At 41.7% G+C, this 25197-nt stretch overlaps 1 protein-coding gene across 1 annotated transcript in view; it reads right to left on the reverse strand.

The window, feature by feature from the left end:
• Positions 1–25197, reverse strand: part of spred2a (sprouty related EVH1 domain containing 2a) — a 136302-nt gene that overhangs the window by 33008 nt on the left and 78097 nt on the right. The window contains exon 4 of the mRNA XM_072265436.1: positions 23676–23740. Within this exon, the coding sequence (XP_072121537.1) occupies positions 23676–23740 (65 nt within the window). The remainder of the gene's footprint in view (positions 1–23675; positions 23741–25197) is intronic.

Genomic DNA, 25197 nt, shown 5'->3' on the forward strand with positions numbered 1-25197 from the left:
CTGCTGCGTTCACCAGCATTTTGTGCGTGTTGCTTGAATTTCCAGCATCTGCAGATTTCCTCGTGTTTGTGTTCCAGACTCAGTGGGCCAAAGGAACTGTTTCTGTGATCAACTCTCTCTGACTCCATGTCACTACCTGAATGTGCAGTAGAAATGGATTCAATAACTGCTCAACAGCAAAGGTTTAAATAATTAAAGGCCAATTTGCACGACACGGGGGAAAGAACAGGAACCGAAAGATAAAGCTCTTTCAAGGAGTGAGGCCAGTTACAATGGAGCAGAGCACTATAACATTTTATAATCCTCAAAGTGCAGATACCCAGCCAGGAGACACCAGCTGTGCTCTAGCCATTTTCTTCAAATTTATTAGAAGAAATAGATACTCCACTTAGCAAGAACCTATGGCAACCTTAAACTGGCTTCAAAAACAAACAAAAAACCATTAGGCATTTGGACCAGAGTTAAGCATTGAAAATTATCTCTGCTCTGAGTTTTCAAAGTCTGCCTTGATTCAAGTGTTCAATCCCAAGTGCAGAGACAAATGTAGCTGGAACTACTGGGAACAGGCAGGCATGCCCGCCACACTGCTACTGAATGCAATAAAAGGCAGCACTCAGGGCTCCATATTGAATTCAACTATTTCAGATAACCAATCTTTCCTGTTTGTTAGGAGAAATAACGCACATCGTAAATAACCCTCAATGCAAACATTCCCTGTTCAGGAATCAATCCTGTTCACAAGTTACTGCAAAAAGGAACAGATCTCTCTTGCTCACATTCACAAATATAATTGCAAACAGACAGCTATTTTCAAGAACATAATCTATAATCCATAGTAATGAAAGATCCAAAGTGATGGAATCACTTTCCAATGTGGTCCCACTGATGAAAGAACAATGCTCCCATATATCCTGACAGACTCCAGGCATCGTACATTTTTATGAAGCCAAAGAAAAAAAAAGTAGAGGTTGTCCAATGAGGAACAAAATAATTACAGTATAAATCCAATAATCTTCTGTTCACCTAATCAGGAACCTTGGTTTAGGCAATCTGACTTAGAGGCAATGCTTTCTGCCTCCAGCCCCCAGAAAGTTACTGGTGCCCTTCTTCCCTTGCACCCCTTTGCATTGGCAAATTTAAAAATCAAGTTAAAAGCATGCTGGTTTGTTGATAGGAAAAACATCCAATAGTCTAGAACATTTTGCAGCCTGTCAAAGTGCCGTGCCTGCGAGATTGAGCGTTAGTTTACCGCTCTCCACGGCTCCGATGAACTGGAGGTGCACACCACTTCCTATACTCCAACCCAAGACATTGAGCTGTGCCCCATGTTGAGTTTTCATCAGCATCAGTCACTCTTTCAGATAGTTCAACTGGAGAGTCATCCATGTCCTAGTTCTGCCCCGAATTCCCGCCTTTTCCCTGTAGAATCACCAGCAGGATAAGTGAAGTGTTTCCATTAAGTGAGGGATGAGGATGTAATGACGCCCAAGGCAACTTATTTATGACAAAATCCAAATACGTTAAACTGTCTAGAAATTTGATCACTTTTTGTAAGCACTGTGATTGAAAATAAAGGTCCCCCCGCCCCACCAATTACGATGGGGTAGTAATCAGTTGTTCAGTGCCTTTGAAAATTTGGTTACTTTCTGACATGAGAGACACAAAAAACCCAAATGGTCCCTGATTGATCCTTTTCCAATTGTTGGGGAAGTTAGACACAGTTGTTCTTATGAACAACCTTGCTTTCACTTGGGAGCACAAGTCTCAATACTTTTTCCTTTGAGCCTCTTCCCAGTTAGCTCCGTACTCATGCTCCCACTGATCACAACCCATAGACATCCTAACCTCCATTCCTACCCCACAGCAGGTAGATACCAAATGTGAGCACACCCCCGACCCCAAACGGACCTTCTTCTTCTGATGGCAGCCCGCTTGCATACCACCCCCACCCCACACAGCTTTAATCCTGGGAGATGACACTTTTCTTCAAAGTGCACAAAGGAAAAGAGAGATTCAGTAGTGGCTGAGGCTTGGATAATCCTTAAGTCTGCTGCCCCAATCCCAAAATCAGAGATAACGAGAAAGCACCTCTCCACAGCCACAACATGCCCTGAAGGATGCTCTATATTTTATGGGCCAGTGCAATCTACCTGGGCTGTGCAGCTTCAGTACAGAACTAATCCCCACATTCCAATTTGCCTCAATATACAGAAGCATAAATATACAGAAAAACATCTTTTCCTAAGGATGATTCAGAATCTAAACGAGATGAAGCCAAAAACTGTCCAGCTCCGAGCAGGATACAAGTGGCAGGTCGGAGACATAGGAAGCAGTAGAGCTGAAGGTGACTACGTTTTTTTTGGCTTCCTCAAACACCAACAGGAAAGTGACTGCGTCCTTTAACACTCAGAACAAAGAACTGAGGCTCATTTAGTCCCTTTGGCATGGCTAATTAATCACAACAAACAGGAAACAAATGAGCTGAATAGTTTTTGTTGATTCAGCTTGCATTTGCTGCTACAAGTGTGGGCAAGAATTGTTTTCTTAAAGTCAAAGCTAGAAGTTTCAGGCAGTTTCCACAGAGGAGAGACGCTGAATAGTACAGCATCTCTGGGGCCATGGAGAAAAGACAGCCCAGTTTAAGCAGATAAACTCTGTGTTGTTATGAAATGAGTAGAACAGCACAGCACTCAATTGAACAGAAATACCATGGTCTCTAGAGGGCGCTTCACTCTGCCCCTATATGTCTGAATGTGGACTCCAAAGAGCCTGGTGTTTTGGAGATAACTTCCAGTTAAATCAAGCGACCAAACTATTAAATTTAGGCAAAAATAAGCAAATAGGGTTGGTGCCGATATCAGAGAAAGCAGCACAAGCACAGGAGAGAGCAGGACACTAGTTTCTATGTTAAAATGTTATTTATTAGCTGTTCCTGGGCAGACTGCAGTTACTCGGTCATGGGCATTCCTGACCTAGCTGTGCATTCCTTATCAGTAGCACAGAGGGGGGAAAAAAGTCACTCCTGCTAAAACTTTCTCTTAATCTTCAAATGAAGAAACGAGCATGTGGCCAGACCAAGCATAAGGCATGTGTCTAAATTTAAACTTTCTATTTTCAACAATTTAACTACATTTGTAATTATTTAAATCTCATCAGCTTCCACAGAATGCAAGGCTCAGCCCGGGCCCGCACACTCCCCACCCCGCATATATTCCCCCCTCCCCACCTCTGACAGACAGAACATTCAAACCTGCAAAACATGACCATATCACAATGCAAGATTTTCAGACTGGGTCTACACCCTCTGGCTCACAAGTTCATGGACTGAAGCTCCAGTGCCGAGACCAAAGCAGTAAAACTGAGGCCAGCCCATCTGCTATATTGGGGGAGTACTGCATTGCTGGAGATGCAGTACTTACATTCAGACATTAAACCCCAAGGCACTATCCTCTCCCTTGGATGGACATGAAAGATTCAGTGATCATTTTTGAAGTGCAAGGGAGTTCCCCCCGCTGTTCTCGCCAGCATTCATTCCACTGTCAACCACACTAAAAATTGTCTGTGAGGCAGATTGGGAAGTCCTGAGGTTGTGAATGGTGCTATATATATCCAAACCTTTTTATAGAACTGACACCTGCCCTCTAAGCTGTTTTTCCAATTCAAAACACACTTCAGCAGACGTCATGGGAAAGATTCGTCTGAGAGATACAGAATAAACTGGGTTAGTTTAAATTAGCACGATGACTTATTGGGGGTCTCAGAGTTCCAAGAAGGCCAGAACTGCATGCAGAAGCAACCAACTTTGAGAACATTCAGTGGCTGTGACAATAAGCCTGACAAGTGGATTCAGAAAATGCCAAGTTTTAGAGGCTTTCTGAAAGTGACAGAAGGCAGAGCAGGAATGCATGGGATAGTTGAAACTGTGCCATTTGCTGAAGGCCTCCCATTCAGTGCATTGCCCTGAAACACTGTCACTTGCAGCCGCCAGTTTGGGCGCAGCAAGTTATTACATTGTTATTTGTGGCAGTGAGCAGATAAGCCCCTCATTGATACCAGCAGCAGGATAAACATTGGCTGAGCCCCAGGGATAATGCTGCTGCTCTGAAAGTCAGAAACATGCCATTCAGCGCGCCCTACCCAACCTTCTGTACTGGAACGAACAAAGAGGAACTCAGCAGATCGACCAGCTTGTGTGTAAGCGAAGGGGTGATCGACATTTCAGGCCAAGACCAAGGGAATAGAGTGAAAGTAGCCAGTATAAAGAAATGCTTGGGGGGAGGGGGTGACAAAGGCTGTTAGGGGGAGAGAAGGGAGTTGGAAGCTGATGGATAGATGGAACCAGGAGGTAGAGGGGGGGATAATTTGGAGACAAAGTGATAGATGAAAATTGGCATAGGTGGGGGCAAGAAGAGAAGCTCAGACACTTGGAATGGGAGGGACAGAATAGAGAAAAGTTGCTAGGTGGACCAGATGAGAAAGATAATGGCCCAGTGGAACTAGTTTGGGGTGGGTGAACCCCCCCCCCCCACCTCAAGTCCTACAAGAACTGTTCCACTTAGCAACAAAGTCAGGCTGGAGCCCATGACTGCACCTTTGATTTGTAGAATGCAGGAGGAGTCCATATAGAATTTGTTGAGGATAAGAACAAGTTTGCCAGGCTAATCAGAGTGTTAATGGAAGATAACTGGCTGGGTCTTTGTTCCTCAGAACAGCAGAGGACCTTAACCTTACTGATGGAGGGTGGAGCTGACATCCAGGGTAAAGATGGTTGGGACCTGGGAATTGGAAGTTATCGATATGGTGTAGGGCATGAGAGGAGTGCTGGACGTAGGTAGAAGGGACTGGACAAAGAGACAGGATACAGTCAAGTTCTGTTAGGTAAAAGCAGGCAGAAACATTGAGTCTACTGGACCTGCCCCACTGCTGGATTTTAGGTAGGAATAACAAACAGCCATTGAATGGAGACTATAGATGGGGGATGTCCTGATGATATCTGTAATGGTCCAGATGACAGTGGCCTGCTAGAGTCTGAGGAAAGTATGATCAAATGTCTCTGCCAGTGTGCCCTGTTTTCACCCATCTACATGGATTCCATTTTGCACCTGCCTGGTAGCCTTGAAGATTCAAGTGCTTGCAGATATTTTAAATGTTGAGAATGTACCTGTTTCCTCTCAGGCAGTTCATTCCAGAACCCAGCAGCCACTCTCTTGGTGAAGAGCTTTCTCTTCAGAATTCCAATTCTCCTTCTTCACATTAAAGCTAAATGACTGTTTTTAGATTCCTCCATTATAGGGAAAGGCTGCTCCCTATCCATTTTCTATGACCTTCAGTCTCCTTCACTCCAAAGAAATGTGATATGGTCATGTTTTGCAGGCCCTATAACTGCAATGTTTCATTCCAGGCAATATCCTGGTAAAACTATCCTATGTATCATTTAAACTTCCATCCCATTTCCACACCACCACAACATCCATTGAGTACAAGCACAAATGGAAAGAAACTGAAAGTCAGCTCCATCATGGGCACTAGCCTCCTGAGCCTCCAGGACATCTTGAAGGAGTGATGCCTCAGAAAAGCGGCATCCATTAATATGAACACCCATCACCCAGGACCTCATTGTTACCATCAACGGGGAAATAAAGGAGCCTCAACAATTCAGGAAGAGCTTCTTCCCCTCTGCCATCCATTTTCTGAGCAGACATGGAGCCCATGAACACTACCTCACTACTTCTTTATTTTTATTTTTGCATTACTTATTTAACTATTTAATGTACTTACTGCAATTCACATCTTTTTCTCTTGTTGTGTTGCTGCTGCAAAGACAGCAAATTTTACAAAATATGTTGGGGATATTAAACCTGATTCTGATTCTGTTGGTGTAGATTGGAACCTAAAGGTATGAACAATAAGCAACAATCTGAAGGAACTCAGCAGGTCAAGCAGAATGGGGGGTGGTGGGGGGAGGAATTGTCAACTTCTTAGCTTGAAACCCCATCCACTCCTCTGGTGTTCTCCACTTGGTTTACTTCTCTCTTCCCGTCTTGCTCCCCCTCCCCAATTCTACTACATACTCTTAGTATTTCCCTCACCCTCTCCATCCTGATGGTGGGTTTAGACACCAAGCCCACAGATGTTGGTTAACCTGTTAAGTTTTTTAAGACTTTTTTTTTCCAGATGGGTCACTGGTTTAATGTACCAAGCAAACACTATCACTTATAAAAGCTCTAACACTCCCTTCATTTTTGCAGTGGAGAGATAACCTTATTCTCTGAGGTGAGACAAACGGTAGACAATGGAAGTATTGCAGGAAACGCCCAGCAGCTCAGTCAGCATTTCAATAAAGGGCCATGTGGGAATTATTAACTGCTTAACTTCCTGGATGGGGAGAAGAGATTCTGCCGTGTTTTTTCTTAAAATTCTGCATCTTTCTGCATTTACGATGTTTACAGCTTTGTTGCACTGCATTTCAAACAGCAGATGCTGAGAAAATGCAACACCAGAAATCTGGAGGGTAAACCTGCAAGATCTCTGGCTCGGTGAAGAGCAGATTCACAAGGGAAGGCTGTGGTTTAGAACTTATTCCAGAGGCTTCAGCACAAAAATCAAGACTGCCATTTCAATGCAGCACTGCAGGAGCGAATATGTATGGTATTAGAAGAAATGGAGGGAAAGGGTTTTGTTAAGGATTGGGGGAGGCGGATGGAGGTGGATAAAGAGGAGCTGAGTTACAGAAGGTGGGGTGCAGATACATTTCTACCAAAGGAGGTGCAAGACACCTCCAACTAGCCCGCAGGTCGCCCTTAGGCAAGGCCTACTTAGCCCTTAGCCCCACCTTCCCTCAATCAGGGTCACGTGAAACCACGGTGGGGCAGATAATGGATGGTCGTAAGAGCAGCTGGTGCATATCACAAGTCCTGGTTATGCAACTACTGATGCCAGGCAGACAACCTCTGAAGAGTATTGACAATGGGTGGGGTCACCTGTCTTGTACAAACACTGCCCAGAGGAAGGCAATGGCAAACCACTCCTGTAAGAACAATCATGGTCATAGAGACCATGATCACCCATGTCATAGGTCACAGCACATACGATGACAGGGGGTTGGAACAGAGGCAAGTCAAAATATAAGAACTTTATACTTTTACTTACATTGCAAAAAAATTCTCACGTGCGTATGAAGGATGTAAGTAGTAAAGTCAATTTAATTCACTGCAAATGGCAGAAGTAAATAAGAGCAACGTCCATAAAGACATACATCAATTTGCCCTAACCAATAGCACAAACCCTCTACCCACCATAGAGGATTTCAAAGATAATCAGATTGGCCACATTCATAATTTTACATTAATCGTGAAAGAGAAATTGGTTGACTAGAATTAAAAGACACTGAAGAAGCTGAATGGTTGTAATCATCAAATTATTGTTTAAAGCTTTGAAATTCTTTCAAGCATTCATTAGTGTAACTTTGCGTGCACAGTGGTTCAAGAAAGTCTGCAAACCTTGTAGATGTGTCTCTTACTTCTGCATAAATATGACCTAAAACGTGATCAGATCTTCACACTAGTCCTAAAACTAGATAGAAAACCCAGTTAAGTGAATAGCACAAAAAAATCATTATACTTCCTTATTTATTTATTGAGAAAAGTTATCCAATATCACACATATTTGTTGGAAAACGTATGTGAACCTTTGCTTTCATTTGTGACCCCCTTGTACAGCAATAACTTTAACCAAACATTTCTGGTAACTGTTGATCAGTCCTGCACATTGGCTTGGTGGAATCTTTGGCCATTCCTCCTTACAAAACTGCTCATCTCCGGGATGTCGGTGGGCTTCCTTGCATGAACTGCCTGCTTCAGGCCTTCCACAACATTTCTATAGGATTAAGGGCATGACTTTAACTCGGCCATTTGAAAACACAAATTTTCTTTCTTTTTAAACCATTCTGATGTTGATTTACTCTTGTCTTTCGGATCATTGCCTTGTTGCATTATCCAACTTCTATTAAGCTTCAGGTGACGGACCACTACCCTGACATTCTACTGTAAAATGTCTTGATACAATTTTGAATTCATTGTTCCCTCAACGACTGTCCAGGCCCTGCGACAGCAAAGCAGCCTCAAACCATGATGCTCCTTCCACCATGCTTCACAGTTGGGATGAGGTTTTGGTGTTGGTGTGCAGTGCCCTTTTTCCTCTGAGCATAGCAGTGTGCATTTCTGCCAAAATGTTCAACTTTTGTCTCATCTGTCCAGAGAACATTGTCCCAGAAGCATTGTGGAACATACCAGTCGTCTTTTGCAAACTTGAGACGTGTAGCAATGTTTTTTTTGGCGAGCTGGTTTCCTCCATCGTGTCCTTTCATGAACATCATTCTTGTTTAGTGTTTCTAGTGTTTCTCTTGCAGTGGACACATGAACAGAGACGTTAGCAAGTTATAGATTTCTGCAGGTCCTTCCCTGTTACCTGTGGGTTCTTTTTCACCTCCTTCAGCATTGTATGCTGTGCTCTTTGCAGGATGCCCAATCCTAGGGAGAGTAGCAACAGTACTGGGTTTCCTCTATTTGTAGAGAATTTCTCTTAGTGTGGACTGATGAACACCCAGGTCTTTCAAAATGCTTTTGTAGCCTTTTCCAGCTTCATGTGTCTCTACAATTCTTCTAAGCCCTTTGAAAGTTGGTTTGATTGAGGCATGGTGCCTCAAACAGAATTTCTTGAGGAGAGCAGGTATGTCAGTAACCTGACTTTGTGTGCATTTTATAGGGCAAGGCACCTCTCCAACCCACACCTCCAATCTCATCTCATTGACTGGAACACCTGACTCCAAATAGCATTTGTATAGGCATTACCTTAGAGGTCCACATAGTTTTTCCAACAAATACATTAAATTTTGGATAATTTTTCTCAAAAAAAAGAACAAGTATAATGTTTTCTGTGTTTTTTATTTGTGTTCTCTTTATCTAGTTTTAGAAGTTGTGTGAAGGTCTGATTACGTTTCAGGTCATATTTATCCAGAAATAAAGAAAATTCTGCAGAGTTCACAAACTTTCTAATACCACTGTGTACTGAGATAAATGAGAAGTGTAGGGCAGGAAGCTAAACACACTTCACACTTATTGAAGCAGCAGCACTCAGATTATACCTGTGGTAGTTATGTCTGTCATCTGCATTAACTAGTGACTAACAAGGCTGAAAGGAGTTGCAATTGCACGATCAGTGAAAATCCTGAAGATCTTAGCTTCGGGTAGATTTGGTGCATTCAATTTTCTGTTACCAAAGTTAAAAGCAACTTGAAGCGGTGTTAATGTTTCGAGTCAATGATCTTTCAGGACTGACCTGAAATGGTAAGTGATCCTGTCCAACCTGCAGAAAGTGATTTTATTTCAGATTTCCAGCATATGCAAAATTTTTTTTTAAGTTTCTAGAATGGAAATTACCAAAATTTGAAAGGAGATAAAATTACATAGTTCAGACCCACAGCAGGAAAAGTACCATACAGAACAAAATACAAGGGTGAACTTTTAACAGCTTAACATTATTGGGAAAAAATACACATTCGATACAAAATATGTTTTCGATATGGTTAATCTTCTTTAAAATCAGAGTACCCATAAGACTTTGCATAAATATAGCAGTATAAGATTCTGATCCTTATTTTAATCAGTGTTAGCTATTTAATAGCTAGCACATATACTAAAATACGACTTGGACTAAATTTATGTCTAGGAATCAGCTGCATTTAAACAATAAAGATCTTTCTGAAAAAGCACCATAGAGCCAAAAAGCATTCTGAAATGGATTCACTTTAACCAGCTTTGTCAGTGATGTTTGTTTCTCTATGGTGATGACATTTCACACTAAATAAATACCAACTGATTGCCAAGGGTTTTGTCCCCCCAAAATTCTAAAGGCTATATTAATAAAAATTGGAAACCAAAACCCTGTAAATGCTAGAAATCTGAAATAAATACACAATTCTGGAAGTACCCTGGAGGTCAATATGCATCTTATGGGAAGAGAATTAACATCTCAGCTCAGAGAACTGTCATGTGAATTGGCTGTGAGACAGCACTGGTTCGATAATTAGTCATATTTTATTCTGTTTAGAGATACAGTGCAGCATAGGCCCTTCCGGCCCACTGCCCTGATTAAACCCTAACCTAATCGTGAGACAATTTACAATGATCAATCAATCTACCCGGGACATCTATGGACTGTGGGAGGAAGCAGGAACACCTGGAGTACACCCACGCCGTCACCGGGAGAACGTACAAACTTCTTAGGAGGACGCAGGGACTGAACCCTTGACGCCCCGAGATGTCACAGCGTTGTGCTAACTGCAATGAAATAAATTCAGTTCCCCTTTTAATCCAATGCTTCTTGTGCATCTTGTCACCTGTTTTTAAATGGCTCTGTGCAGATGCATGTGCTTAGGGAATTTTGAAGTCCAATGCGAAAGCATCTAACAGCTAAAATGTTAACTGCTACATCACAGGAGGTGGCCATTCGTCTATCAAGTTTGTACTAGCTCCCAGCAGAGAAAACCCTCCAGTCCAATTCCTTCAATTGTGTAGCCCATTGGCTCACAGACCAACTTCCCTTTGATAATGTTTTTATGATTTCCCTTCACCAGGAGTAATCTTTGAGCAGCAGATTAGTCGGTCAGCACTTTGGGATGTGGGAGAAAACTGAAGACGCCAGGGGAAATCCACAGGGTCACACTGAGAACTTGCAGATTCCACAGGCAACATCAGAGAACATGAATGAAATCGGGTCACTGAAGCACTAACTACTGTATCTTTAGCAACATACACATCTTAAACCACTAATGCCCACTTATATTCCCTTCCAAATATATTAACATTATTTTTCTCAGATTGCTTCACAGCAGACCATATGGGCCATTAGTGCTAGCTCACAAACAGGCAGACATCAAATCCTATTCCAAGGTTTGTTAGTTTTGTTGCAATGTAGTTATGATAGTAATGGATTACCCATAAATTTGTTTTGATCCATAATCACAGTGCAAACATTTAAATGTTTTATTGTATAAAATAATACATTTATCAAGGTTGAATAAACCCCTGAGTTACCACGCTCAAGTGATATTGGATATTTAAGCTGTTGGTTCCAAAGCATTTGCTTCTACTACACCAAATGGAATTAAAAAATTATTCTGAAGATTACTAAACTGTTCCCACACCTATGAACTTGCTTTCAAGGACTCTTCATCTCATGTTCTCAATATTTATTACTTGATTTTTTTTTGTACTTGTAGGGTTTCTTGTCTATTGCACTTTGGTCGTTCATCTGTCCTGTTGGGCGAGCTCTTTCATTGATCCCTTGTTTCTTGTCTGTGATTGCCCACAAGAAAGTAATTCTCAGGGTTGTACATGGTGACACACATGTACTTTGATAATAAATTTACTTTGAACTTTGAAGGCTATCGCGACAAGCAAACTTACTACTTCTCAAGAATAATCTGCAAAAAAGGTACAGTCAATAGGAAATTAAATCTTATGTGTCAAGTTGTTAGGATCTGGAACGCACTACTTTAAATGGTGAAAGCAGACTCAATGGCAACTTTCAATATGAAACTAGGCAAGTACTTGGAGGCAAAAATTCCTGACTCTGGGAAAAAGAATGCAGAGGTTGACTATTCGACTGTTCCCTGAATGATCCTGGAAATGAAATGGTTACTGTATGATGAGTGTTTAATGGCTCAGTGCCTGTACTTGCTGGAATTTAGAAGAATGGGGGAGGGAGGTGGAGGAGGTTCAATGAAACCTGTTGAATATTGAAAAGGGGCTTCACTAAACTCCCGTAAGGAGAGCAGTGAGAGAGGGTTTCACTAAACCCGCAAGTCCTGCTTAAAGGTCTCAGCCCAAAACGTCGACTGTAATTATTTTTTTCCCATAGATACTGCCTGGTCTGCTGAGTTCCTCCAGCTTTTTGTGTGTGTTGCTTAAACATTGAAAAGTCTCCATACAATGTTTCCAAAAGTGAAGTTTAAGATCGGAGGACACAGCCTCAGAATAGAAGGACGTCCCTTTAAAACAGAGCTAAGGAAGAATTTCTTTGGCCAGAGGGTGGTGAACCTGTGGAATTCATTGCCATTGCCACAGGAGGCTTGGCAGGCAGAGTCATTGGGTAAATTTAAAGCAGAGGCTGATAGGTCTGTGATTAGTGAGGGCATTAAAATTCCGGGAGAAGGTGGGGGAATGGGGTGGAGAGGGATAACCATCAAGTCATGGAATGGTGGAACAGTCTTGATGAGATGAATGGCCTAGTTCTTCTCCCATGTCATTCGGACTGGAGACCCAGCATGAGCATGTTGGACACATTGTGTTCAGGCTCTTTTTACAATATTTTGGTAACAAGCTTGTGTTTTACACCTTTTACTTAACTAAAAAGAAATCCAAAACTTCTACTGAATGTGCATTTAATATGCTATTTGCATGAAAGGAAACATTTAGATTGCTAAAGTAGAAACAATCATATTTCCTCAAGTGAAGAGAACTGTGCAACATTAATGGTATGAAATTTGTAGCCTTAAAGACGATTTGCATGCTCATTTCTGTTTTCAAATCAGCAGTGTCAGAATGCATTTTGCCCTTCACCAGTTCCGTGTCAACTCCTCCTGTCACCATTGTGACAGATGGTAGCAACAAACAGTGAAAGCACGGAGCTGTTTTTAAACTCCTGCTTGCTCTGGGCCCAGGCAAAGCTTTCAGACATTACTTCCTTCCAGCAAATTCCCAGGCTTTGCTCAGAGTGCTGTGTTAGGATTCCCTAATCCATTCTGGCCTAGGAGGAAGTTGTCAATCATCTTACTGTGCATTTGCCAATTCTGTCTCTTTCCCAAACAAAATGATGTTTACAAGCTGTGTCAGCCGGCTCTGTGGCTCGGGCCAAAGCTAAGTGACTTGTACGTTCTCTACCACGTCACCAAAGGAAGAGGGACAATTAATTTTTTTTTTGGAATTGCAAACTACGATATTCACATAACTTCATGCAGACTGGTGAAGGGATCCTTTCTCTATCTCGTGGAAGAAAATGATATTGCACAATTACCTCCAACTACTGAAAAAAGCCTAGCCGACTCAGAGTAAGTGTGCGTGAGAGAAGTTAAGCACACCCACAGCCATACAGCACATTGAGTTATACGTCCACAACCATATGCTGTGTATATTTCTGCATAATGAGAACCAAGCCTGCTTTCTTTTTGCTAAAGTCAACCACAAGCCCTGGCAATCAACTGTTCTATATTTCAACATGTAGTCAAAACACAGAAGGCCATAATCAAGCAACTAAACAAATATATTTATTTTGGTTAGCTTTTTGTCGATCTTTATGAAATTTAGAGTTGTGAGAATAAAACCTATTTAATCGCAATAGCTCAAAATAATCTTGCACTATTCCTTTTAAAATAGCAACTAAAAACCTGAGAGAGAAACACATGTAGGGGCAAGGGTCTCTCTGTTTTGTACTGTGGGGGACACAGATCGATGGCTGTCAGTCATCATCATCATCATGTGCTGTGCCGTATGACGTAGGCAATCACTGTCTTTCACCACCATTGTCCTTGGCTTTTTCTCCCCCAGAAAGGTTTGCCATTGTCTTCTTCTGGGCAATGCTTTTACAAGACTGGTGGCCCCTGCCAATCTCTTCAGAGATTGTCTGTCTGGTATCAGTGGCCGCATAACCAGGACTTGCAATCTGCACCAGCTGCTCATACGACCATCCACTACCTGCGCTCATGGCTTTACTTAACCCTGATTTTGGTGGGGGGGGGAGCGGGGAGGTGCTACACATTGTCCCAGGGTGACCTACTGGCTAATGGAGACAAGAAACTCCTTACATCTCTTTTGGTAGAGACAAATCTCCACTCTGCCATCTAAATATTTGTCAATGTGACCCTGAATTTCAGGATCACAAACTGCTATGTCTATACTGGGAAGGTATTTTGGATACATGACTCAAAAGTAACCAAGCACCGTAAAAGTCTCATAAATCTGAAATGTATCCAAGATGGTGTTAAAATGAAAAGCAAAGGAAGCAGGAATAAGTCATGTAACCCCAAGATTATTCATCTTGTACTTTCCTTTAATGACAATTACTTTGAAACTGTGCAAGGCCTTTTCACAATTTACGTAACTGGCACTATTCTGATATGAGGCGAGTACATTTGAAGACAAAGATTAAAGTGCCTTACATACATATCAAGGCAGACGGTCTCCTATCTGTGAGAAAGAAACCATCTAACACAATCCCAACTGGCATTAACAGGCCATGACTAGCCCAAATACAAGTGTTATTCAATGGTGTGACCTTTATGTCTTCAGCACTCTTTTAATCTGTAAGTCCCAGACTTTTTCCACTCTTTGGGCAAAATATCTTCCCACTCACCCCTTCTTCCCTCAAATACCATTATCAAATGCTTCAAATCTGTGCCCCCCCTCCACAAGGCCTTCAAGCCTTTGACCCTTTTTGCCAAGACCTCTCAATGAAATCCTTTAGCTTCGCTTGCTCCAAGTAAAGCAATCATAGCTTATCCAATCTTGCTCCGCTGAAGTTTCCAAGTCTTGGCAACACCTTCATACATTTTCCTTGTACCGTCCTTCCTGTACTGTTCTGATTAGACTGGATGTGGTTTGTAACCTGTGGTCTAACTGGTGCTGTAAACAGTTCCAACATATTCTTCCTGTTCTTGTGTTGTCTCCACCAAAAACATCCCACATGCCCTTTTGACTCTGAATGATCTGTGCTGCCACTGATATACATCTCCAAGGTTCCCCTGTTCCTCTCATAAACTGCACAGCTCTTTGCCTTGCTGCACTTCCCCAAATACCCCTTTTCAAAAAAAATCAAATTACCTGTGCCATTTTCTCACCTCACTGACTAAACCATTTCCTCCTTTCTGCAGCCTAAAGCTTTTCTCCTCACCGTCAACCACATGGCCAATATTTATTCAGTGGCATCCTGTATTTACATTTTGTATCTTGATACAAGAAAGCTCAAATTATTTCATGTGTGATTCTACTTCTTATACAAACACCAAACACACCCACTGACCTTTACCAGCCACCCTCCCGATTCACTGTCACTCAGCCTATTTCAGATCAATGGCCTTTTAATTTTGATCAGCCTGCCAAATGGTATTTCGTCTAAGCCTGGCCAAAACTGGCACACGGGTGTCGCAGAGACTTGGTAGATTAGATTCAAAATTGATCTGACTGTAGAAGACAAAAGGGTAGTGGTGGATGGGCATCATTCTGACGCCAGGTTTGTGACAGTGTTCCCACAAGGATGAGTGCTGGGACCTCTGGTCTTCGTGATCCAATAACTTGGACGAAAATGCAGATGGACCATCAGTAAATTTGAAATGGATAGTAACAAAGGTATTCAAAGGATTCAGCAGGAAACTGACCACAGAAATGACACACGGAGGTTAATCCAGACAAGCACAAGACGTTGCACATTGGAAGGTTAAAAGCAAGAGAAAAGTGCACAGATTTACACAGTGATTACCTTGCGGTCAAGTCCACAGCTGCCTGTAAGTGACAACACAAGATGATATGGTGGCAAAGATGTGTGTGGCTTCAGATGGGGTGCTGACTATAAAATTCAGGATTTCACATTGCAGTTGCACCAATCTTTGATGAGGCCACATTTGGTACACTGAGTGCAGTTCTGGATGCCACATTACAAAAATGAATGGGGAGGTTTTGGAAAGGATGTAGAAGAGGCTCACGAAGATATTGCCTGGATTACTTGTCAGGAGAGGTTGATCATGCTTGGATGTTTTTCCCCCTGGTGCATCAGAATCCAAGGGATGACCTGATACAAGTATACAAAATTTTGAGAGGCATTGATAGGGTTGATGGTCTTCAGAAGGAGAAAATGTCAATATTAGAGGGCATGTTTAAGGTGTGGGGAGGGGGGGTGAGGCAAGTCAGTGGAAGGTGCCTGGAGCACACTGCCTAAAGTGGTGGAAGCAGATACTACAACAACCTCGAAGGGACACTTCAGCAGACATGAGCAGACAGGGAATGGAGGAATATAGTTTAAATCGGCAGACAGACATTGTGGGCTGAAGGGCTGGTCCCTGCACTGTACAGTTCTATTAAAATCCATGCACACTACATCAAATGCACTGTCCTGTCCACTTACTGTGCCTCAGAAAACTATTAGTCGGACAATGCCTTCCTTTAAATTGGGGGTTCCCACCCTGGGGTCCACACACCCCTCGGTTAATGGTAGGTGTCCATGGCATAGATCCCCCGCTTTAAATTCATGCTGATTTTCCTTGACAAATGTGTGCCCAAGTCATTCCAATAATATACCACTACCAAATTTAACAGAACATGCCTGTTTATTCTGGCTTGTTTTTACAAACATTAAGCATGATCAGCCTTCCCATTGTATGCTATCGTTGCTGTGGCAGAGCCTGTGAAATGATGGCCAATGTTTAAAATTTCTTCACTTGCTTTTAACAGTCTAGATATTTCATATGGCATGGAAATTTACCCCCTTTCAAAAGATGCTAACTCTCTTACTACTTTCCCTTTTTATCATGGCTTAGCCCATGCAGTAATTCATTTTTTCCCCTCCTTAACAACAGTGGCATCAAACCTCCTCTTTTGTGAAGACAGCCATGAGGTATTCATTAGAACACTTCCTCATATCCTCCACCTCCACAAAGAAGATTGTTTTTTGGTTTTTAATTGGCCCTCATCTTTCATCTCACTACGCACTAACAAAATATCTTCGGATATTCTTTAATTTTACCTGTCATTATTTCTTCCGTGACCCTCCTAGGCTTTCTCACCATTCTTTTCAATTCCACGTCTACACTAACCACACCTGCAAGGCTTTCTGCTGGGTTTCCTTTCGTTCTTGAACCATACCTCATTAAACAGTGTAAATCCCGCCCTTTTCCTTCGTGGCAAGATTAATTCCTCAAATCTCCTTAAACATCTCCAATGGCTTTGAGTCCAATTTGCCTTCAATTATCCAGCCCACATTTGCAAAATCACTTTTCAACTGCATAACACCAGCCTATTCCCAATTTTTTCCATGACTAGGTTAAATTTAACCAAATTATGCTTCCCCCACTGATACTCCTAATGCCTGCTCAACTTCATTCCCCAGAAATAATCGCGATGTCTAAATTCATCCTACCTTTTGAGCTCTTTAATACCATCTGAATGCAGCCTGGAGAGCCCGCACCCCACTATTACATATCTTATGCCTCAGCACTTGTGAGATACACGACTACCTATCTGCTCCCAGTGCATAATTATCTGCAGTATACATCCTGCAATGCATTTAACTTTAAAAATTTAGTCCACAAAGCGTCACCCCTTTTCACATGTGGTTTCTTGACCAATATTTGACAACTCCTTCAGGTTCCATGTTGCTACTTTCGCTACACTTGACTATCCTGGAACCAAGAACATGAAACTGTCACTCATGTACCTCTTTAAACCGTGACTCAGTGACAACTGATTTAACGTGAGTGTATGTGTGCTTGTGAGTGTGTGCACACACAGCCCGTGGATCTGTTTTATTATGCTCATGGATTATACTTGAATGGTATGTATCCTTCCCTTCAGTTACTCCACCATCTCAATCTCCACTAATTCCTTGCTTTCGATTTCCTCTGAATCCATGTCCAACCTTGTACTCAACTGCGAAGCTGGTTTAAGCCCTCCCCAAACCTGGTCTATAGACATGGGTCACATTTCACAACCCATTTGTCCTGGGGAGATTCCACTCTCCCAGAACTATTCCAAATATCTCTAAGATTTAACGCTGTTGCACCTCTTGCACCATCATTCTAGTCACACATTCAGCTGAACTATCTTCCTATTTCTACAAAATAAGTCTTTAAGGACCTTAAAGGAATTAGAACTCTAGGGTCCTTCATCTTTCTCTTGTTTCCTTAAAATATGACTGCATCATATTTTCTTTACCCAACTGATTTTTATATCCAGGAGACTGAGCAAAACTGCATTCTCTTTCTGCTTTCAGAATGTGCTGCAGCTGCTCAGGGATTCACAAACAATCCCATTAAATACAAAAACCCACATTAAAAACTGGTCATCATACAAAATTACTTAGATATACAGCAGGCAAGCTATGATAGAACACCTGGCAAATGATCATTGAATCGACAGGTACAGGGAAACACAAAGGAATATATATTCTGCCTTGGTGCGTGTGTTAGGAAATCTAATCAAAATGCCTGGTCAAAAAAAAATGGTTTAGTGAAGTTTGTAGAATGCGAAACAGGAAGTGGGGAGGCCACGAGTTTAAAGCAGGGAGTTTTTAAGCAAGCTGGGACGACACTATGGAAAAGGCCTGTTCCCAGAAGGAGGCCAAGGCAAGCTGTGATACAGCTAGTGTCAGAAACTAAATGTATAGACGACCATGTGAACTTGGAGGCGGCAGGCAGAGGGCTAGCCAAGGACAAAGAGGAACCAAAGCATGAGGATTTGGGAGGAATAAATAAAATAGTGCTGGAACAGAGACTCAACACAAAATTGGCGAAATCTGGTGCAAAGTCAAAGATGGGCAACTGACTTTGAGTAGGGTAGTACATAGGGAAGATGATACACAAGGCTTTGCACAAGAGCAACCCCAATACGAGGAGAGAGATCAGAACACAAGGATAGTGATTGAAGTCGTAGCAGATCCGGATGCAGGCTGCTCTGTAGAGGTGGAAAGAAGTGGCAGGTCAAATGTACGATTTCTAACTGTGCTCAGATAAAGGGGGAGTGGGAGCGAGCTCACCAACAACATTTCAAATGACATCAGGCTTTCTAGTGGTTATTTAAAGAAAAAGTTGCTTTCAGGACCAAACAGGAAATACTCAAAAAATCTAAGCAAGGAACAAAAATGTAAAAGCATCGGTGGAATGCTGGATCGCGGGGAGGCAACCGCACAACGTCCAGTTATTCACTCCAGGAGAAAGTAAGGTTCATTACTGGGCCTCCTTTGGAGCTCTTTCAATGGACTACCCAACAGCAGCACAAACAAACAGCAAGGCAGCAAGTTGTCTCGGCAAGTGAAAGAGTGAAGATTAGACAAAGAACTGCAGACCTTAACTGACAGGATAAAACATTAGCAGGAACAGTTTATAAAAGCGAAGCTGTTGATTTGAAAGCATCAGAGAAACATTTTATAATTACCATCTGTAGTCAAATAATACTTTCACAGCCAGCTGCAGTACTGAATGTTAAAAGTTCCAGTGTTGAAGTCAACCATGCCCTCATTGCTGAAGAATATGAATTTATAAAGGAAATGCCACAGAGCATTTCACTTCAATAACTGGTGATTATGTAGCAGCCACACTATTAATTCCAAATGACAGCTTGAATAGATGTGGGAGTATATATAGTTTTGTTTAGTCATGATAATACATCAGCCATGCACCCTTCTTGCCCTCGAGCTCCAAATCCACATCAGTATTGCTGCTGTCCACAATTATTCCGCTCCACACAAGCATTTTGTTTAAAGAAGGGTCACTTCCTTTCCTCCTTCAGCCACATTCATCAGTCAGTACCGACAGAGTGAAAGCAATTGTTTCTTTGACCCTTCAATGTATCACTGGGCTATGGGAGCAACATGAAACAAAGTAAGCTACGCCAGTTAGTGTTAGTCTGGGTGGGTGGGTGAGCGGGTGAGTGCGTGTGAGAAAAATGGAAAAGTCTCTTTTTTAAAAAAAGAGCATAAAAATCCAAACATTCCTGAACAATTTACAACGGGGGGGGGGGGCAAGGCGAAATACTGAATGTGCCTCCTCTTAACCACTGCTCTAGTAAATCACGTTGGCAGGTGGTTGGGAAGCAGCTGCTAATGATAGTTTGACTGAAGAGCACAGGAAATGACCTTTTAACCCAACCTCCTGTTACTCCCCTTGTAGACTGGTGACAAAAGATTGTAAGTGAATGAAATGCCAAGACTCAGCAATCTGGTAAACATGCATCGGACATGAGCCTCACCCAGTAGTTATGAAGGAATATTGTTAAAAGTTTAAACTCTACAAGCAAGGCTTTACAAGCAATCTTCCACTACTGGATTAAGCACACTGCTACAATGACTCAAACTAATTACATTTACAATAAGAAAAAGATCCAAGCCAGATAGAAAAATATCGAAGGCTGTGTACAAATTACATCCAAATTACACAAGTTGCGCCTCAATTCTTAAATGTAATCTGAATGAAAATACAGATGTCCATCAGTTTTTCATATGCACCTTACAGTTTGCAATGGAGCTCCTCAGAAAAATGAAATCAGAAAATTTAAACTAACTAAAACTATATTATCGATCCATCTTGCAGGAAAGCAAGGAAGCCGGTACATGCAGTGCAGAGGTGTCCAACAGCAGAGCCACTACATGCACCAGGTGACAGGTGCTGTATGTGAAGAATGCACTGTTGAAGTAAAGGTATTATCAACTTTTAAAACATTGAGGCAAGCTTGTGAAAGTGGTGAAGGAAAAGATTACAAGGAACTGTTGAAGTGAAATTCTACAAAAGCCTTATGGCTTAAAACAAGGAACACAAAACAAACTGCTTTATGGGGCTGAGATGCAGTGGGTTGCTTCTGGAAAACACAATCTGCCTGTTGTGCAGCATACACACTGATCTCAAACTCAAATTAGCCCATTGCCTATTCGAAACAAACTATATTTTACTCACTTTCCACATGAAGCTGATAATGCTTTATTTCCACTGACTTCAATGGTGCGTAGGAAGGCATTTGCACAAGTATACGAGACAAGGTAGACAAACCTGTGCATGCGTTGTGAGGAATACCAGGTTACCTGCGTTCAGGCCTTCTGAAATAAGGCTACTCCCAGCAGTAAAATTTGCAAGAGGCACTTAAAGGTCATTCTTAAAAGGTTCGATCAATTAAGGTTTTGGCAACAGTTTGGATCAGGATGCGTGGATTTTAAAACGTGACATTCATAATTACCAGCCTTTAAGCAACAAAGCACTTCCCAAATTCTCTCAAGTCAATCAGTTTCTTTATCCACCCTGCTAAAGGCACAGCATTTTCTACACCTCATTTGAAGTACCCAACCTCTTTAAGCACAAGAGAATATAATATAACTTTGTGTAATTGGTCATTGTTGCATATAACCTTTTGACTGGTGGCATTATTTGGACAGGTCTTTAACCATACCAGCTAGCAAGGCCAATATATGCTTTGAGAAATGGTCTCTACAACTAAATGTTTGACAGGAACTGAAGGTGCTTTCTGAAAACACTAAGTCATAACAATCCAGAGAAGCAATACCAAAGAGGATCTGACTACAAGTATTACGTGGATTTAAATCTCAATTCAAGTATGAAATTGACTTGCATTGTGTTGAATGAATTTCATTTTAGTGTTCCACAAAATATTTTCAGTTACTATTTTTAGGATTACTCAGTAGCTTGCGACTTAGTTCATATGCACATTCTACAGATGAATTGTAGAAAGTATCATAAACACGAGGAATTCTGCAGATGCTGGAAATTCAAGCAACACACATCAAAGTTGCTGGTGAACGCAGCAGGCCAGGCAGCATCTCTAGGAAGAGGTACAGTCGATGTTTCGGGCCGAGACCCTTCGTCAGGACGTAGAGTCTCGGCCCGAAACGTTGACTGTACCTCTTCCTAGAGATGCTGCCTGAGCCTGCTGCGTTCACCAGCAACTTTGATGTAGAAAGTATCATGACTGGTTGCATCATAGTCTGGTACAGTAATTCAAATGTACAAGAATATCCCCCACCACCATTGGTGATATCTATAGGAGACATTGCTCAAGAAGGCAGGCTCCCCACCATCCAGACCTCGGCATCTCTTCACAGCTACCATCATTCAATCACTTGGTCCTGAACCAACTGGCACAACCCTAACCGCTACAGTTAGCAGTATTATGACCACTTTCATGCCTTTGCACCTAAACTGACTTTTTGTTCGGATTGTGTTCTTTTATTAAAACTATAAAATTCATGTTTATTTTATGTTTTTCTACTGAATGCTGCTATATGCCTGTGGTACTGTGGCAAGCACGTTTTTTATTGCACCTGTGCATAGATTACTCATACACATGACATTAAACTATTTCAATGTTGCACCTTAAACGCCTTTATAGGGGTTTACAAAATCATGAGTCTAGGGTAGGTGGATTGTCACAATCTCTCATTTTTGGGGAATCTACGGGCTTACGGAACTGGGGGAACGATTTAAAGACTCAAGGGGCAGGTTAGTCCCACACAGAGTGTGCTTGGGTAAATGGAACAAACTGCCAGAGGCAGATACATTCAAAAGATATCTAGAACGTTATGAGGATGGGCAAGGCCAAGAGGCACAGACAGCAGTGGCATTTCAGCCTTGCGTTTCGCCTCATGCGTTATAGCACCAGCGAACTAGGTTCATTTCCTGCCGCTGTCTGGGAGCGGTTTGTTCGTTCGTTCTCCCTGTGACTGTTTCAGTTTCCTCCCACAGTCCAAAGACACACGGGGGTTAATAAGTCATATGGTCACATGGATGTAATTGGACAGCCCAGGCTCATTGGGCCGGAAGCGCCAGTTACTGTGCTGCATCTCTAAATAAATATAACTTTGGCCAAACATACACAAATGAGACGAGTTCCAGTAGGCACATTGGTTGCATGGTCAAGTTGGGCCAAAGATCCAGTTCTGTTCCATATTAGTCTACGACTCTAAAATGTTCAATAAATCTTAATCCCCCAAGACCAGCATCTTTTCCAATTTACTTCTTTGTTTATAGATCCTCTCATCACAATTAGTTCTAGGCAGACTTTACAGATAGCTGACACAACATACTTCAAAATTTACAGTAGTCCATGACTGTAAATTTATAGTCAAGAGAGAACACACTAAAATTATTCTGCCAGAGGCAGCCTGCTAAAAGGGATTGCTTTACTGATTTTTATTAGTCATAATGCATGTTACCTTTGATCTCTATGGATGGACATTCTGTCTCATAAGGACGCATGCATCCGGAATTCAACTTTAAATAAACAGCAAGCCACACATCCGCTGTGTAACTTGTTCACTCATTGTGAAAAGCTATTATTCACATAGCATGTAGAAAGACAAACATCAAAAGTTGTACTAATGAGAGGTGGAGAACTTATGCACTCGTGTTTAAAAACCAACAAGGTAGCAACTCATTTGAATGACCAACTTTCACAAGTCAACTTTCAAAGATATCTTAACATTTACATTATGTTTGGAGAAGACTCACGATGAAACAAAAATAAACAAATTCTCGTCTCCACAATGATAGAAGCCATCTAGAGAGTTCAACATTCGACCTACCAATCAACACTGGATTGAAGAGCTAAAGATTGTAACTATAAATAACATCCAACTCAGAGCTGAACTTCTGTCTTTTATCCCTAGATGCTAAAAGATTTGGTACTTCTCAAATTTGTCACAGGTTTCAATTGCTATCAAAATCTTGATAATGCCTTTTCACATTTCTCAATCCCAGGAAACACCAAGAACACTTACTGTACTACAAGGTGTTCTGTCTCAAGGTATCCCAAACATTTCCAAGCAGCTAATTCCATTAATTTCAATTTAAAACGTTAAAGACCATTAAGCAAGTTATTACAACTGAGGAAAAGTAGCCAGTCTGTACTTACTGTAAAAACATCATCGTCACCAACCTCCACTTCATTCTGAATTGTTGAAGATGATGTGGTTGATCCTAGTATTGTTGGGGAAGGGGGTGTGAATGAAAACAGATGAAAGAAGAAAAGTAAGTACAAGACTCCCAAGCAAGTTCCTTTCCAAGCAATAGACATTACTACAAATATTTCAGTCAAGTAGTGGAGAGCACTCATTGAAACCTGTCAACATCTGAAAGCTACGAGTGTCCAAACCTAGTCATGTGAGCCAGCTACAGAACTAAATGGAAAATTGCCAGAAAGTCATTACAACCCAGATGATCTACTAATGTCCAAGCAAGGGATGCAATTAATTCTATTCAGTTTAGATCTACAGGTTGGAAAGTCGTTTCATGCTCCCAGAAGTTCTCGTACAAACATTAGGATAGAAAGAAAACAAACTTCCGGGCCACAACTACGAAACATCCAGCCAAATTCTTCAAATATGCTCTTAAATCTGAAGAAGTTTCTGAGATGAGAGCAACTTCCAGGCATGTATCTATCTCCCAGAACTACTTGATAAGTGACTAGGAGTACCAGTAGTCAGATGAATCAGTCAATAAACTGCTCCTCAGTCAGGGCAGATCTACAAAGCAACAGTACAATGGTATACAGTTGGGTAGGAATAGCTCTGTGTACCCTCAATATTGAGCCCACAGGGTTTAATTGGGGTCAAGCAAAATACTTGCTGATCCCTTCCCCAAATGATTAGAAGATTTCGGCTACATTCACCACCACCTAGAGGAAGAAAGCGCTGATTTATACATAATATAAATTGCACAGAACCTGATCATACAGCCCCAACAAGTTGGTGTTTCTGTGCAATACTCAAACCTCCTCTCAGCATAACCTGTTCTCTCACTCCTTCTAATCTTAAATGCATGTTCACTTGCCCCAACGGTGCCCTGCAGTAACAAATCTTGCTACTTTCTTGTAAACAAATTCTTTTGAATTTTGCTTTCCTTGGTGAACATCTTACATTCATACATCCCACATTAGTGGAAACACTGTTCATGTCTGCACAATCAAAACAACTTAATCTAATCAGTCATCACACAGCCTACCCTCCAAGAGAAGAAACCCAACTGTTTATTCTACCCTGATAGGGTTAGTCTTGCAGTTATAGGATCCTCCTTGGAATTTTTTTTTTAAGCACTCTAGCCAGGGCATCTGGTATTTTTAAATAATTCAGGAACTTTACACAGTACCCCATGAAGTCTAACAAAGGTAAGACACCAGTACAGCTTCTATTCCTTCCCCCACCCCAAGTTATATCATTCGAAAAAAAAAATGCAAGTTTTTGTCTCTGACAGTCGATTGGGATAAAGGATAAGTTCTCCTCTTTCAGATTAAATGCTTCTGGTGGCCGATGGAATCACCGTGGAGTCCCAGACTCTACAATTCCAGCAGATGGTTCATGGGCAGGTAATATGGGAGGTGATTCATTCCTTCTGCTTGTTTCACTGGTCACCTTTGTACTCCTGAAGGGCCCCATGGT

The sequence above is a fragment of the Mobula birostris genome, chromosome 8, assembly GCF_030028105.1.
Source record: "Mobula birostris isolate sMobBir1 chromosome 8, sMobBir1.hap1, whole genome shotgun sequence".
NCBI classification, from domain to species: Eukaryota; Metazoa; Chordata; class Chondrichthyes; order Myliobatiformes; family Myliobatidae; genus Mobula; species Mobula birostris.